The sequence below is a fragment of the Protopterus annectens genome, chromosome 1.part0 (genome assembly GCF_019279795.1).
Source record: "Protopterus annectens isolate FY-2018-M chromosome 1.part0, PAN1.0, whole genome shotgun sequence".
In the NCBI taxonomy this organism is placed as follows: Eukaryota; Metazoa; Chordata; order Ceratodontiformes; family Protopteridae; genus Protopterus; species Protopterus annectens.
The window spans coordinates 1,633,902,802-1,633,920,301 of NC_056725.1; the positions used below are offsets into that span (position 1 = coordinate 1,633,902,802).

At 39.7% G+C, this 17,500-nt stretch overlaps 1 protein-coding gene across 1 annotated transcript in view; it reads left to right on the forward strand.

Annotated features, from left to right (window-relative positions):
• Nucleotides 1-9,438: 9,438 nt before the first annotated feature.
• The window catches only part of LOC122804258 (cytochrome P450 2D15-like), a 520,756-nt gene continuing 512,694 nt past the window's right edge, over nucleotides 9,439-17,500 (forward strand). The window contains exon 1 of the mRNA XM_044074061.1: nucleotides 9,439-9,450. Coding sequence (XP_043929996.1) covers nucleotides 9,439-9,450 — 12 coding nt within the window. The remainder of the gene's footprint in view (nucleotides 9,451-17,500) is intronic.

A 17,500-nucleotide genomic window follows, 5' to 3' on the forward strand; every position in this document is an offset into this window, starting at 1 on the left:
AATCTATATTGTGCTGCATACATACCCCTTGCTTCCCCTCAGTCTCTCTAGATGCTCAGCATGGGCCTCCCTATTTGCCATAATCTCTTGGTTGGCTGTGTAATAAAAAGAAGAGAACAGGAGATGAGCATTAAACATGCCAGTCTTGTATATATGCAGCTGTCTATCTAGTTTTAATTATCTGTATCATATACTTACATAACTGGGGGATGTCACCAGTCCTAAACTCATCTAGCCACTGGTTGAGTATATCCTGCTTGTGCCTTTTGAGGTCACTATAGTGGTGCCTACACTGTTCTCGAGTGCATAGAATGCCAGTCGCACTGGGGACAAACTTGGCCAAACTATTCCATGCCTCAGACTTGGGAGCCCATATAGTCTCCCTACAAGAGCATTTGGCTGTGCTTTAAAAGGAGTCCAATAATGATTCTGGACTCAACACCCCACTTCTGTGCTCTAAATTGGACACCTTCCCTTCTACCTCCAGATATGTCTAACCAGGGAAAACAGCAATAGCTGAGAGTGATGTCCCGCCAATTCATGTTATCACATTTACTACTAGTTGGCAAACCCAAACAACCATTCCAACTGAGTTTGCGCAATGTTAAGTGGAGCGCAATAGTGCCAAACAAAGAGTAAAGCAGTTTATGAACAAAGAAAGGTAATGTGATAATTGGCATTAGTTTTTGGTTTGGATACTGCTGTACCTGTTACTCGATTTAACTTTGCAGACATGCACTAGGGGTATAAAGTATATGTCCTGACACATTTTTGGTGTGGTTTCACACACTGATAAAATTAATTTGTACAATGTGGGAATTAAACCTATGCATTAGAGACAAAACATATTCTTCCACATAGATGACTTTTCATCCTTGCCGCAGAGGAAGTGTTTGTTGAACACGGGCATTGATTATATGTCTATATATCTATATATCATTATATATATATATATATATATATATATATATATATATATATATATATATATATATATATATATATATATATATATATATATATATATATATGTATATATACACACCACACAAGCACAGATACTTACACAACAGAGTGAGTGGTTAACCAGGTATATGTGTGACCCGACAAGGTCCTGGTTTATTCATTCATGTGTGTATGGGTATCATTGAGGTCTGAAGGCCAGCCAAGGCCAGAAAAAAACAATTATAATTACAGAAACATAATAAGTATACCCTCTGTCACACATATAATTCATATGAGCTCCACTGCTATACATACTTACATTATTTATAATTATGTTTGACCTGTTTTATTTGTTTTTTTAAACTGAGTGAGCAAGCATTAATAAAATTGGGAGTGGGTTAGATTAGAACCCAGGCTCACCTATTTTGTAGCCTTACCCTTACACCTGCTGCCACAGGAACAGTTAAGAAACAGTTGTATATTTTTCTATCCATTATTAAGTATGTGTGTTAACTATCAGGCAGCACCGCTTAGTATGTTTGCATGGCAGAAAAAAAAAAAGAGGATAAAATGTATCCTTTTTGAAATTGTCTACTGTCTGCTTCCTGTCTGCAGGTGTTCTACAGCTGCAGGTGTTGGAGAAAGTTGCTAAATACTGCTCAACACCATTTAGTGGGTTTGTTCGATGGAAAGCAAAATAATTCAACAATGCATCCTTTTGGAAATCAACAATGTCTGCATCCTGTCTGCAGGTGTTCAGTCTGCTTCATATGTGGGATATTAGTTGAAACATTTCTGTCAGGGCATTTTACTTTCATCACAAGTGTTACTGTTACAACTGTTTCTCCTTATGCTCTTCTATGTTATTTCAGTGAAGTGTAACTGTCCTATACTGTCAATGACACATAGGGTGTTAGCCTTCTAGGGTGGGCATAGACTCATCTAGGAGAGAGCTGGGTACAGATACAGGTGACTGGTAATTGCATAAAAATGACAATTTTGTGATAAATATGTCCACATGTTTTGGGACAGTTTCTTTAAAACCACTTATAACAATTGTCTGATGTGCTATTCCTTGCTTGGTACAAAATGTCATTTGCCTGTTGTTTTTGGTGTGGGGGAGCCAAAGTCCATTTCTGCTTTTGCCACAACCAAAACATGTTTTTCCAGAGGTTTGCTTTGCTACTGTTAGTCCTAATTTTGGAATAAACCTTGGTTTGTGTGTGTTTGTGATATGATACAACCACATAACCCTTTTTTATATTTGAATAACTGAAGTTTTTGTTTCTCCAGTGGGTATTATTGAAAAACTAATAATATGTGGTATATTGATGCAAGATTTTTATTTAAGTGATATATATGTGTGGTATCCTTCTTTTATGTTTTATGTTATGTAGGACTATGTCACCCAAGTGTCCCAATCCCCACAACCCCCCCTTTCATTTCTCTAAGAATAATGTTATTGTACAAGCCTTTTGTCAACACGGTGCATTTCTGCTTGAGAGAGGACATAGGGATAGTTCTGGAAGAATGCAAATTTGGAACCGTATAGTGAATGATGTCAATACTGTTGGGAGGTGCAGCGGGACATATGATCAGATGCATCATAGAGCCACTGACATGATTTCATCGGCCCAGAGGAACGCAGCTGCAGTGGCCCATGGACAGCTTCTACCGGACGGGAGTCTGCTACAGAACCACCACTGACACCAAATGAAAAGCTCCTGTTCACTGTCAGGGATCCAGACAGCTCAGTGGAAAGTGCACAACAGCATGTGATTGATGCTGGTACTGCTGTTTCAGGGAAGACAAGTATGTCCCAGGAGGAGCTTCCAGGTAGACTTACATATGTCAGTTTTTCAGATTTCATGTATAGCAAAATATTGAAAGCAATAGTTAAGTTGGTGTAATAATTTTTTGGGGGGACCTATTTTTAGATTGATACAGTTAACAACACATTCTGTTTCATTACACATGGGCTTGGGGCGGACATGTCATCCATGTTTCAGTTAAATGTATTGTTAATGGACATATGAAATCCAAACATTTTTATCCCTGTGTTATTGTTTTTCTGTTGATGATGTCCTTACATTTTGCTTAACTTCTTCTAGGACCATCCTCCTTAGCAAGTGTGGAGTCATCTGCACATGGTAAGCCAAACATTTTTATTTCAGTACTGATCAGCATTTGATATAAATATGCATTTATCCATATGTGTGAGGTGGGTGTCAGGACTGTGTGTGTATTGCTGTACCGTCTGTGATCATGGCACTAGTGTTACTTTGTTAGCATATATTAAATTGTAGTAGTTTAGCTATTAATTTCTTTCCTGTGTTTGTTGCTTAGTATCACAGGTAATCCTGACAGTAGAAGTGTAGGACTCTTAGCACCTGATGTCAGAGTATCAGCAGACTCTGATAATGATGGTGGCCAAACACAGGCACAGTTTGGGGGTGTCGATGTTGAATCTGACACTAAAGTTGACATTCAGCCATCCCCTGTAATTCCACTGGACACAGCCAATAGGCCTATGCAAACCCATTCCAGTGAGCCCTCCAATATTGGACAGGTGGAGGGTGAGATGCTTGATCAGGGTAGTGTGGTTACTTTGGCTTCAGTGCCTGTTGACTGTCCGTAGCCAAAGTGAGGGCAAGGTGCCATGCAGGAAGGTTGTTAGGCATACTTGAAGGAGGCCTGCTGCCATCCTCCACCTGATCCTAGTGTGTCTTTCTATGTCACTCGACATACAGTATGTCTAGGGCCATCATGAAGAAGCAGGCATGTTCCAGTAGGGCCTCCAAGAAAATGCTTGGGGTTACAGATGTGGCAGAGACTGACATGTGTGATTGTCTCCACTGTGTTGCCGATTCAATGGATTGGATGAATGACATGTTGGAATGGGTACTGTCTGTCATGCAACATCTGCTGGGAGGGAGACAGCATCCATGTGGATGCAAGTCAGCCACATCATCTGATGTTAGCCAAAATGGCCGTGCCCGAATATGCTCCTGTAGTGGCACTACTTCCACTACTCCATAAATGGTTGAGGTGTCCACACCCACATGTGGCAGGCCATGGTGGCGTGGTCCTGGGCATACTCATGAGGGGAACTCATCTAGCAGACATCAGTCATGTTCAGGTAGCAGCAGTGAATCTGACCATGGGTATGGACATGCCAGTGCATCTTCTGGCAGAGACAGTTCTCAAGGCCAGGGACAATGTCAATGAACTTTCACCCGTACCATGAATGCCTCACACCTGTCTTACATACCAGGACATAGAGCTAGCACAGAGCTTGGTTGTGTTCTTGCAGGCACTCACACACTATTTTCACCTAGAGTGCCCATACAGAAACACACACACACACACACACACACACACACACACACACACACACACACACACACACACACACACACACACACACACAGCAGTTACATGGGTCAGTTGTGAGGCTTACAGCTCATTCTGAGACACTGGCAATTTGATACTTTATTCAAATGTCTGCCTGTCTCTCCTTCTTACTCACATGCACTCACTAACTTTGATGTCAGCCTAGGCCTCCTGCCCCCACCCCCCACAACACCCCGTGCAATTGATGATAACTGTGCTATCACCTTGTTTTCTATGTTTTGGATTCAAGGATACATAAGTCTTTTGTCTGATGCTCAGGGTGCATAGCTGACGTAGTGCTTAGTATATCTGTGCTTGGGATAATATTTAGTAAATTGTACTACTTTCTTACAGGTTTTGTAATGTGTACATCTAGATCTCCCAGCCTATAAGACCAACAAAGACCTATCAAGCCATAAATAAAAGTGTAACAAAGGCCCAACAATTGGGAGATTTTTTTTTAAAATTGTAGTCTTAGAAACCTAGACAGTTGATAGAATAACAGGTTTTGCATTTCTATTTTTATGTTTTTATTTCCCCTGGGGGATATGAAGTCTGAAGCTCATATGTGTGTCATTATTTTCTAATTTCACTCTTTAATGATTTGCCAGTACTAAAGTATGAGGCCAAACTGTGGATATTCAGTGAAAATCTGTACATTTTAAACAATGAATGTGTGACTCTTTGATACATAAGGCATACTAGTTGATAGAGGACATATGTAAGAACATAAGTCACTGCTGTCACATCTTGACATAATTGCTGTAAAAATCATTCGCCTCACACTTAATTATCCCAGATACTAACACATCTCCTCTCCAACAATCTTCTTGCCGAAACTTAACACGGATTCTGCTCCAGCCATAACACTACCACTGCACTTATCCATTTTAGTAACTTAGTAAATATGCAATGCAACAATGGTCATCTAGTGTCTGCAGTTTTCCTTGACTTATCAAAGGTGTTTGATACAGTGTCCCATACAAAATTTCTAACATCACACTCAGAATTAAAAACTAACTACCCCCACTCTATTATGGTTTCAGACTACCTTTCCCAACACCAACAAGCTGTTCAGTGGAACCCCCCCCTACTTCCTGTAAAACTAGGACTACCCCAAGGATCAATCCTAGGACCCCTATTTTTCACTATATTTACAAATAACCTTAAACGAAAGGCAAAGTAATGACCAAAAAAATGACAATATGCAAGTCCACAGCAAAAACGAAGTATGGACAAAGCAATATATCCAAAATAAATCCGTCAAGCGCTTTCGCTCAGTTAATACTGAGCTTTGTCAAGATGCAAAACTTCTGGGAATTCTTCTTATTTAAATGTAGGCATAATGAATCACGTGATCAATTAATTAAAACTTAATTAAAATTCATAAGTAAGTTATTAAAGCTATCACACCATATTGGTGCACTTACATATCACAAAACTTGAAACTGCCCATAAAGGACTAGTTATATAAGTACTTAATATAAAACACTTAATATAAAACACTTAATATAAAGCAATGAATGTTAAAACAATATACAATAAAAACTTATTCATGTTCCAAAACCATGGATTCTTGTTTAAAATTTAATTACATTATTGATGCCATTGAAACAGTGTTGGAATACTGATAAATATATCAAAATCATAGACCCCTATTTTTTATAATTTGGCCTTTCTTAATTTCAAAACACTACTGAGATTTATATTGTCATTAAGACCGGGCCATTTACCAGCATCTAATTTTAACTGCCATAAGAGCTCTTTGAATTCCAATTTGGTTTCCCAGTCTCCTCCCCTATTATCAGGTTCTGTCTGATCTAACACAATAAATTTCAGCTCCATGTTAGGGCACATCCTTGAATGTTTGTAAAAGGCATTAGATTATTTCTTCTTACAAACATCATATATATGCTCATAAATTCTTCGTCTCAGTGTTCTTTACATTTTTCCTATGTAAAAACTGTGGCATTTTGTGCAAAAACTCAAATAAACCACATATTTTGTGCCACAGTTAGAATACCTATTGGCCTGAAACAAGTACTTCCTTGATGGAATGTATACAGAATGACCATTGATGATCGCTGTGCATTGTTTGCACATTCCACACTTGTATGTCCCCTTTTTACGCCCACCACTTGGTGTGCCTACCATCTGCTTTCTTTCAAATATTTCCTTCATGTTGGTATCCCTACGTCTAATAAATTTGGGGTGATCAGGTACCACCCCTCTTAACTCATCATGGAGCGTGAGGACCGGCCAGTGTCTTAATACCGCCTCTTCTATTAAACCTGAATTGTTAGAAAAAGTGTGAATGTATTTGCCATGACCTACATTCCGAGAGTCAATGTCTACCTTTCGTACCTGCATATCAATCAAACCTAGAAGAGGGGGATATTTTTCATTCCTATGCCGAATTGTCTCTTGGGATAAAGCATTCACTAATTGGACAGGATAGCCTCTCTCTAGAAATCTCTCTTTCAGAAAATCCACCTCCTCCAAAAAATAGTCCAAAGTACTGGACATTCTGGAGGCACGTATAAACTGCCCTTTGACAATTCCCTTTTTTTGGTAAAATGGGTGACTACTCTCGAAATGCAAGTATGAATTCGAATATGTAGGTTTCCTGTATAATTTAGAGGTAAACTTGTTGTTAATGACATCTTTAACAAGAGTGACATCCAAATAGTTCAAAGTGTCTTTGCTAACAGTATGTGTAAAAGCCAAAAATGAAGTAGAAGAATTAATGTAATGAACAAAATCTTGAAAATCAATTTCCGTTTCATACCATAAAAGCCAGATGTCGTCCAGGTATCTGACATAATGTTTTATGTGCCTTGCCCAATCTGTTGTAAATATAAAAGTTTGTTCCCATTTGTGTAATACTATATTTGCATATAGGGAGGCACATGAAGCACCCATCGCCACACCCGTCTTTTGTCTGTACACTTCTCCATTAAAGCAAATAAAATTATTCACCAGAACTATTTCCATAAATTCCACCAATAAGTTGGTGACATTTGCATTGAGGTTAGCTTCATTAATTAAAACCTCATTGAACCATTCTAAACCTGTGGAATGGGGTATACTAGGAAATAGCTGTACTATATCTATAGTGATCATGAAAAGCTCCGGATGATAAAGGTGCGGGCCAATACCCCTAAGAAAATCCCAAGAATCCTTACATAAATGCTTCAAGGATGTGACAAATTTCTTTAAAGCATGATCTATAAATTTACCTAGGGGCTCCATTATACCTCCTTTACTGGAAACAATGGGCCTAAATTCCGAAGGATTGAGACCTTTGTGAACCTTCGGAATACCAAAGATAACTGGAGTTCTTGGTTTAGGAACAGACAAATAATTATACAATTTCTCATTGATGGCACCCTGCAGTAAATGGTCCATTAACAAATAATTAATTTTAGAATAGGCCAAGTGCAACTCGTTTTTAGAGATCAAATCATATTGTTTGGAGTCCTGTAACATACAGTGAATGCGAGCATCATAATCCGTGGTGTACATTAAAACCAACCCACCCCCTTTATCTGGCTTCATCACCCTGCACTTCTCTTCTCTAAGAAATCCTATTAAATTTCTTTCATCCAGACTTAAATTTGATGGAATTGTAGAAAATTTCCTATTATTAATTAGTCTTATATCTCTCTCTACCAGTTCCTCAAACACTTTAATAGAGGGATGGGTGGGAGGGTTAAAAGTACTCGTTCTAGAAAGCGTACTCTCATGACAAGGTTGACCCTTGAAATAAAATAATAAATTCAAGTGTCTGACAAACAATTTGAGATCCCCTAATTCTGTTTCTAAGTTGAAAAAAACGTGCAGGTACAAAATGCATACCCCTTGTAAACAGATCAAAATGATCTTTTGTTATTGCTATGTCTGTGAAATTATAAACAGAAAAATTATTTTCTTTGCTGACAGTGTAGTTTATGTCAGTGGATATATCCACTGGTGCCTCAATAGAAATATCTAACATTGAATCAACATTTGAATTTATTTGTTCCACCTCCGCTGTTGAAATTTTACCCCTCTCCCCTCCAACTTGTCCTGGGGGAACAAAAAAATCTTGGTGTGAAATTTTTCTTTCTTTTTCTGCCAATCTCTCACTTCTCCTAGGAGGATCCACTGATGCTGTCCTATTATAGGTATTAGTTGTATTAACTTGTTGGGTGGACTTGTTGTTAACCCATCTAGTTTTTAATGGTAATGGGTACGCTGCCCCTTCCCTGTATTCCCTGAGGTCGATTTCCAGTTTGTTAATCTTTCGATTCAAAACCTTAACACAGAACTGGTCCACCTCATTAAATATACTGTCATAATTTTTCTTAATAGAAAGAAAATTTGTGTCATTAATCAAAGTATTGTTTAAAACATTCAAATCTTTAAGCAGAGCATCGGCCTTTGCTTCGTACTCTGCTATCATAACTTCCAGCATTTCAATGCCTGCACGGTTAAAAATATCACACAATTTATTATAATACACAGTTCCCACTTGAACGTTGTTGGGGAACTTAAAACATCTCAAGCCTTTGGAACTTGTTCCACTTTTACACATTCCTTTAGATAATCTATTTCTAACTGGTTTGTCTTAAACATGTACAATTTGTCCCTTAATGAATTAAAGTTATGTTCAATATCCAAAGTATCGTTAGTGCTAACAGTACCTTGCTCAAACCAAAATTGTTGGCCAGACCATGCGTTGAAGTCAAATTCCTTAACTCTGCTACTCGTATCATTCATCTGCTGTTGTTTATTAGAATGCCCATTGTTAGTCCATTTACTCGTAGTCGGCTGGTTGGAAAATCCAAACCGAGAAATGTTACCCAAAAGTGCAGCCTCACCGGAGATACGTTTTTTCCTTTGCTCCTGGCCATGTTGTTGGTTGCCTGGAAATGCCAACGGAGATTCTGGTTTGCTGGTGTTGAGAACGTTGGTTAACTGTGTTAATAAATCCACCACTTTATTAAATTCGGATCGAGTAACTGGTCTGTCTTCATCGGGACCTCTCAACAGCTGTGGAGTGTCCGTAAAACTGCCTTGTTCAACTTCTTCTGCCATGAACCAAATGAACAACTGAAAATGAAAGGCAAAGTAATGACCAAAAAAACGACTATATGCAAGTCCACAGCAAAAACGAAATATGGACAAAGCAATATATCCAAAATAGTTTATTGAATTGAACCACACAAATAAATCCGTCAAGCGCTTTCGCTCAGTTAATACTGAGCTTTGTCAAGATGAAAAACTTCTGGGAATTCTTCTTATTTAAATGTAGGCATAATGAATCATGTGATCAATTAATTAAAACTTAATTAAAATTCATAAGTAAGTTATTAAAGCTATCACACCATATTGGTGCACTTACATATCACAAAACTTGAAACTGCCCATAAAGGACTAGTTATATAAGTACTTACTATAAAACACTTAATATAAAACACTTAATATATGTATAATTATAATATATAATTAATTGATCACATGATTCATTATGCCTACATTTAAATAAGAAGAATTCCCAGAAGTTTTTCATCTTGACAAAGCTCAGTATTAACTGAGCAAAAGCTCAGTATTAACTGAGCGAAAGCACTTGACGGATTTATTTGTGTGGTTCAATTCAATAAACTATTTTGGATATATTGCTTTGTCCATACTTCGTTTTTGCTGTGGACTTGCATATTGTTATTTACAAATAATCTTCACAAAGCCACCCCTCTAGCAAACCTGGTTCAATATGCTGATGACTCCACCTTAATCTGTTCTGCCCCCACCCGCCAACGACTCCACATCAAGACCCGAGAAGCCTTTACATCCATTGAAACATGGCTAACAAACTCCCAGCTAATACTAAATCCTAAAAAAAAAAAACAACTAATGCTCTTCCATCCTTCCAAAGCAGTAGTACCTACTCCCCCATTCTCTATTTCTGCATCAGATAATACCCCTATCTCCCCCGTCACACAAACCAAATTACTGAGGGTTATTATTGACAATAATATGAAATTTGACAAACACATAGCTCATACAATAACCAAAATAAACAAAAAACTAGGTACTCTTTACAGATGTAAAAACTTCCTAACCAGCAACAGTAAAGTTACCCTAGCTCGTACCTCTCTTCTTCCTACCTTACTGTATGCTTCTCCTGTCCTAATTAAACAAGAGCGATTTAAACAAGATATGAGTATGCTACAACAAAATAGCAAAATTTGCCACTAACTCCTGCTACCGCTCCCACCACTGCCAAGCCCTAAAACAGCTTTCCTGGCTGGAACTCCCAAACACCTTAGCTCTAAACCAACTTCTTCTGGCTCACCAAATACTGTACCAACCTGACAAAACTCCAGCATTACAAGACCTGATCACCCTCTACTCCAATAACCGAGAACTTAGATCCACTAACAAGGCACTAATCACAAACTCCAAAAGCCATTACAGCTCTGGTGACTCCCTGTATTCTAGCAACATTTCCAAGACTTTGAACTCCCTACCACTACAAATCAGGTTACAACCTAACAAAACCATCTTCAAAAAATAGCTTATTTCCCACTTAAACAATTCCTGGACATGCAACTCCCTAGCACCTGGCTGACATATTCTAATACCTTTACCCTACCCACTATCCAACATCTTCTTTAAAACTCCCACAGATGCACTATCACACGTTACTCACCAACTCACCACTTCCTACTCCCCACTGTCCAATCTATTCCCACTAACTATCCCCTAGACTAAGTTGAAAAGCTTTCCCTTAAAATGTCAGTGAACCTCATAGGAACTTGTCTGTATTCTCCCCCTTTGACAACTGGCTAGTATTTTTAGTTTTTCCTTTCTTCTCTTATCTTCATTATATCTTCAAGATTATCTGTCTAGTATTTTTTTTTTAGTTTTTCCTTTCTTGTCTTATTTTCAGTACATCTTCAAGATTATCTCCACTAAGCATACTTTATGAATAACAATCATATGTTACTACCTGCTATACTTTTAATTGTATGTCTAAACCACTATGCTTATGTAAATATTTTATGCAGTCATATGTTAATATCGGCTGTATTTTATAACTGTATGTGTAAACCACAATGCTCATGCAAATATGTATAGTATGTTAGCAATTGGTCTGGAGCTTTTCTCCCCAGGACTCCACTGAAAACAGACAGCTCTGTCCAGTTGGACCTCCCCAGTAAACAAATGTAAAATAAATACATAAATAAATACATAATTACATTGCCAAGTAACAGTATGGAGGATATGCCATTCCCTTGTATTCTTAGACATTAATTTTTCTATTTCAGGTTCAACATTTACCTTGGAAATCTGGCAGTTGCAAGAGTTTTAGTTCTGGGCTGACTCTCTCTGATGTTAGCAGTACACAGCCATTGCATGGGTAAGTAAAGATTCTAAGCATTACCTGGCATCAGTGTTACCATATGTATGTGCATAGGATGAAGGTTTTATCCCCTTTGATGGTGAGCATGTGTGCCACCCATTGCCTCTTGGCCAGTGCGAGGGCATATTGTGCATGCCTACATCTGTCTACACCCATAGTGGCTGCTGGTTCCCCCTCTGACTCCTCACCTGTGTGTAGCTGTGGTGACCTTGCCAGTGGTGGTGGGATGTGTGGCCCTTCCTCTTGCTGTTCCTGTTGAAGCTGTTATCTCAGGATAATATTATGAAGCATGGCACAGATGGTGAATATTTCGGCACATGTATGAGGACTGTACTGCAGGAATCCCCTAGATGTATCTATCTACTCTGTAGCTCTCTACAATTTCCAGCTCATGCAGATTGTGAAAAGCTAACATCAGCAGCAGCATAGACTTGGGCCTGCTGCACATACACATGAATAATGGCAACAGCAGCCCCTAACGTTCTTTCCATGTAGCCTAGTTTCCGTGGCTGTATTCTAATATGTTTTTAGAATTCACAGGGAAAACCAGCGCTGAGTCTATATGTTTGCTTTATAGCTTGTTGAAAGTTCCTCCATCTTGGATTGGTTGATTAGCATACAGTTCAGCTGCTTATGCTGTAATTAGCATGCCACAATGTTTACCATGTTTGCACGGCTCTACATAGTGTGTAGAGCTGCTTAATAAATACAAAAGAGTGGCTATCACTATATGCACACGGTTTAGCAGACCATGTAGGCTTTATTGAATCTGCACCAAAGTCTATGTATCTTATAATTTTATAAATTAACCATAAAAATAGCTATATTATTAAAATTCCTCTCTAATATTCTCACGATCACACCACAATAAAATCTTATGTTTTAATCCTTTTTATTTTTTATCTACCACTATTACTCTCTGTATGAAAGATAAAGCCTCTTTTTCACATGCATATAGTCACAACACTAGTTGTTATGCTGTTGCAATATGTTTATATATTTAAATCTTGTGTAACTTCTAGCAGCAGCTCTGAAGCACACATTTTTGGGTTGTTATGTAACACGATCTCTGGGTAATGTTTTTACCATGTCATTTTATTGCACTCAGTGCATTTCTTTTTCTGTATATGTATCCTGCATAAAGCAATTTGTATTGTACTGTGATGGAGCTTTTCTCCCTGGGCTTGCGCAAAACAGAAGCTTCTTTGACTAGTCAGACGTTCCCAGTAAAGAAATTAAAATAATAACATAAATGATAATCTGAATTCTGTATAATGTTCAATACAAAGGTATCCTTTAGCTGATTTGTAAGTGAGCAAAACTATAAAAAATAAATCTTTCCCTTTGTTAAACAAAAGGACTTCCAATAAGACAACAGTGGTGCAGTACAAGTGCAAATATTATTCAACAAATAGCCTAAGAATGAAAGGTACATCTACCTTTTATATTTCTAATAGTATATAAAACAAAACAGTCTGATATTTTGCTCTTGTCATTTTCATAAACATAGTGGAGGTAATTCAATAAAGCCTACACGGAGCGATTCTCCATGTAGGAATAATGTTAATGGCCCAAACATGGAATATGGCCGCCGAGCGATCCAGGAAACAGACCTGGGGGCGTGCACGAGACTGCGGACACCATGCAGACATGGACGTGTCCGCAGAATGCAAATCACCTCATATGCTAATGAAAACCTTGCAAATGAGGTGATTTTGTGATTCAATAAGCAGAAAGGCACCAGTGTAGATGCCATGTTAGCAGGAAAAATGTACACAGTTAGTAATCATGTACCGGAGGATAAAATCTAAACAGGGGCTGTAAAAGCCCATGCAAAAGGGTGTATAGTTTACTGTAGGCATGCAAATGGCCAAAACTATGGCCATTGAGTTAAAAAAGTAATGCAATATATGAAAAATTAAACTTTTTTAATACATATTCTACATTTAAGTGGTGTGCAGTGACACGCAAGCATGCCATTTTGCAAAAAACAAATAAATAAAAACTGCAAAATATAAAATTAAAACCTCTGCAAAGGTATTCCATTATACTGCCTATTATGCAGAGTTATACCATGGCAGGTTATAGTGATAGCTAAGGAGATAGGGCCTGTTGTAGTACAGTATCTAGGCTATATGCAATTAGTTGTATGTAAATGAGCCAGGTTTATTGAATAATAAAAAGGGCCACTATGTTCTGTAGGTACTAACCGTGGTAGGGCTAGAATTGTGTTGGTGTATGCAGACCAGATAGCTAACATCAAAAGGGGGTTGTGTCACGCCTTCTTTAAGCTGACTGGAGCTTAGCGGTGCTGTTTTGCACTCAGATAAGCACAGCTAAGCGGGGGGGGGGGGCGTGTCTGAGGCTGCTAAGCTCTTCTTAGCCCCACAACGTGTGTTTTAGCTAGCTAAAGAAAAGCTAAGCATGCTCGTGTACAGGGGTGGGTCCAAGCTGCTGATCAATGTTTGCACTAGCTCTGTGGGGTTTAGCAGTGGAAGAAATTTTAAAAAGGGGGGGAAATAGCCTGGGAAAGCCAGTCAAGTATAAATGACTAATAAACCCTGTTCCACTGACATTGGTCCATTCAAATCCCTCAGTGATATACCTGTCAGGTGAAATTTATCATAATCAGCCAATCACACAGGCTGTATCTGCAGCACACCAGTATAAAGTGTTCATACATCCTTCAATCTGATTTTTCCCACATACCCTGCACCATTGGAGTACACAATTGGGAATTTTTACCAACAAAAATGATAGGGGCTGCTGCTGCTCTGATACATCTGTATGTGCTACAGGCTGAGGTCAGTGATGATGATGATGATGATGATGCTGACAACAGGCCCAGACTGCAAAGGAGAAGAGTGTTCAGGCCCAGGATAACCTTTCAGAGGCTAAGTGAGCTGGAGATAGTAGAGCGCTACAGGGTGGACAGTGACATACTTCCGGAACTCACCGAGCTCTGCCACTCTCACCTCAGACCCAGGGCCATCAGAGGAGAACCCATCCCAGTGGAAACAAAGGTATGTGTAGCCTTAAGAATACTAGCTACAGGTACCTTCCAAAAACCTACTGGAGACATGATGGGGGTCTCACAGGCATCCACATCCAGGGTACTACACCAGTTCCTGGATGTCATGCTAACACATGCCAGTGAGCACATTTATCTATGCTGCACCCTGAGGAGAGGACCAGCAATATGCGTCACTTCCACCATGCAGCACACTACCCAGAGGTACTGGGTACCATAGACTACACTCATGTGCACATCAAAGCACCACCCGGTGAAGGGGGTAGAGCCTATGTCATCCGCAAGGGGTATCACTCCATCAACTGCCAGGTCATGTTTAATACCCAGGGCATTATCATGAATGTGTGTGCTGGCAGCCCTGGCAGTTATGATTCCCACATCTGGCAGGCATCACAGCTATACCAGACATTTGCCAGGGGGGGGACATCCTGTACGGCCATCTAATGGGGGATGCGGGCTACACCCTGGAACCATGGATAATGACTCCCATCAGAAATGCACACACACCAACTGAAGAATGCTATAATGAGGCACATGCACAAATTAGGAACATCATAGAGCATGTGTTTGGGCTGCTCAAGTCACGGTTCCACTGCCTTGACATATCTGATGGAGCCCTGCAGTACTCTCCAGCCACATGTGCACACATGCTCATAGTATTTGCCATGCTACGCAATATGATCCTGCAGAAACAGCTGCAGCAGGAACATCACAGGCAAGGGACATATAGCCCCCCACCATTGCCAAGGTCTGCACAGACACAGGGGAACTCGGAGGAGGAACCCCCTGAACCTGTTCCTGTAGGCAGACATAGATGTGCCCAGTACACCCTGGCCTTGGCAAAGACACAACGCATAGTACATGCACTGACAACTTAGGGTCCCAGGGACTGGCACCTCACTCTGACTCGGGTACATAGTAAAAAGGATGCCAGTCACACCACACTACCTAAACCTTACTATGTATAGGCTGTGTACTGCGTGCATCTGGCAGTCAGCCCTGAATCACTCTCCTCTCAACTGCTGCAGGCACAAGGTAAGTCACTCTTCTTAACAATAGCTGAATGGGGTAGAAGACTGTGGTAATATATGTATGGTATTGCTGCATGTATGCAAGAGAATGGAGTGGGCTAACGGGAAAGCAGCAGATAACTGACAGCTATGTGGGACAACAGGAACTCTTTGCCAAATACTGGCTTCCCCAGAATATGCAGTAGACCCCAAGCCAGCCAAACCTGCTGCACTATGTGAGGGACTTACAAATAGCAGGGTCATAGGACAGATGCATGGATATCAATGTTGGAGTCCCCCTACATACCTCTCAACCTCTTAGAGCAAGACATCTGGACAAAGCCAAAAATAAATGTGGGGCAAAGGGTCAAAAACAGGGGCAATTTTTTAAGTATTACTCTTACAAACTTAGAAAGTGGATAGAATAACATGTTTTGCACTAGCTAGAAGTTTCTGAAGGGTATGAAGTCTGAAACTCAAATATCTGTAATTATTTTCTAACCTCATTCTTTAATGATTTTCCAGTAATTTCGCAGAAAACCACACTTGTATTATAAATGGACCCAAAATATGAGGCAAACATCTGGACATTCCGGGAAAATCTGTACAGTTGAAAGGTATGGTCCCCTAGCCTCGACACACCAGTGTTCCCATACAACTGCAGTAACATTTATGTTTGTAAGGTAATAGCAGCAGACCACACTTTCCGAGGGCTGTCCCAATCAACTTGCTAACATATTCCCGTTCCACAATATGCAGGGGTCAAAGTGCTATGTATGTGTATGGTTAATAATATCAGGAAGTAGGTGGCTGTCTTGGCTTAGTGGTCTAAGTGCATTACTGTATTTGACAAAGTCCATGGTTCGAGACTGGCCATGCCCACTATTTTGCATGTCAGCTACACCTACGGTAGGAGATCCACAGACTGTCCAGATGTCAGTATTTGTTACTGCAGGAAAGCTGGACAATGGAGGGACAGGAGCCACAGATATGGACAGTACACAGCTCTGAGTAACCTTGATGGTGCTAGTAGAACAGCAGGTTGGAACAAGTCAGTGTAACGCTGGGATATAAAGGCTGCAATGTAACTCTGTTACTACTGACAACAAGTCAGTGAGCACCATCCATACCTCACAAATGACAGGGCTTCACAGAATGTCCACACATATGCCTCATATATTTGTTCCATTTGTCGTAACATTGCATTTGTCTAGCAAACTATTGGCAAACCAATAAAGGTTGATGTGAAAACATCAATGACAGTTAAGATGCAGACTTCATAACCATAAGAAAATGCAAGCTAATATGAAACCATTCTAACAACTGTCTAAGTGTGAAAGAGCAATATTAAGATCCTGTCCCCATGTTTGGGCCAGTATGTCTGTCTGTTATATATGGCCCTGTCCAGATGTCTGGCTGTAACAGTTTGAGAGGTATGGCCAACATGTAGCCTTATAATAAGAGTGCAACAGAAACTGTCTGAGAACCAGGGCATATGTATGGGTTACAATGCTGGGCAACCTGCTAAATAGGTACAGTCAGAGGTGCAAACTCTGTTACCCTGTGTGTGGTTTTATGACTTCTGCCCCAGTCACACTATAACTACAGCTACATAAGAGCAGAAACTGTGGATAAAGCCTGCAACTGGAGCAGAGCAGGACAAAAACCCACATATAATGGGAAGGAGGAATCACTGGCCAGACAAGCATAGAA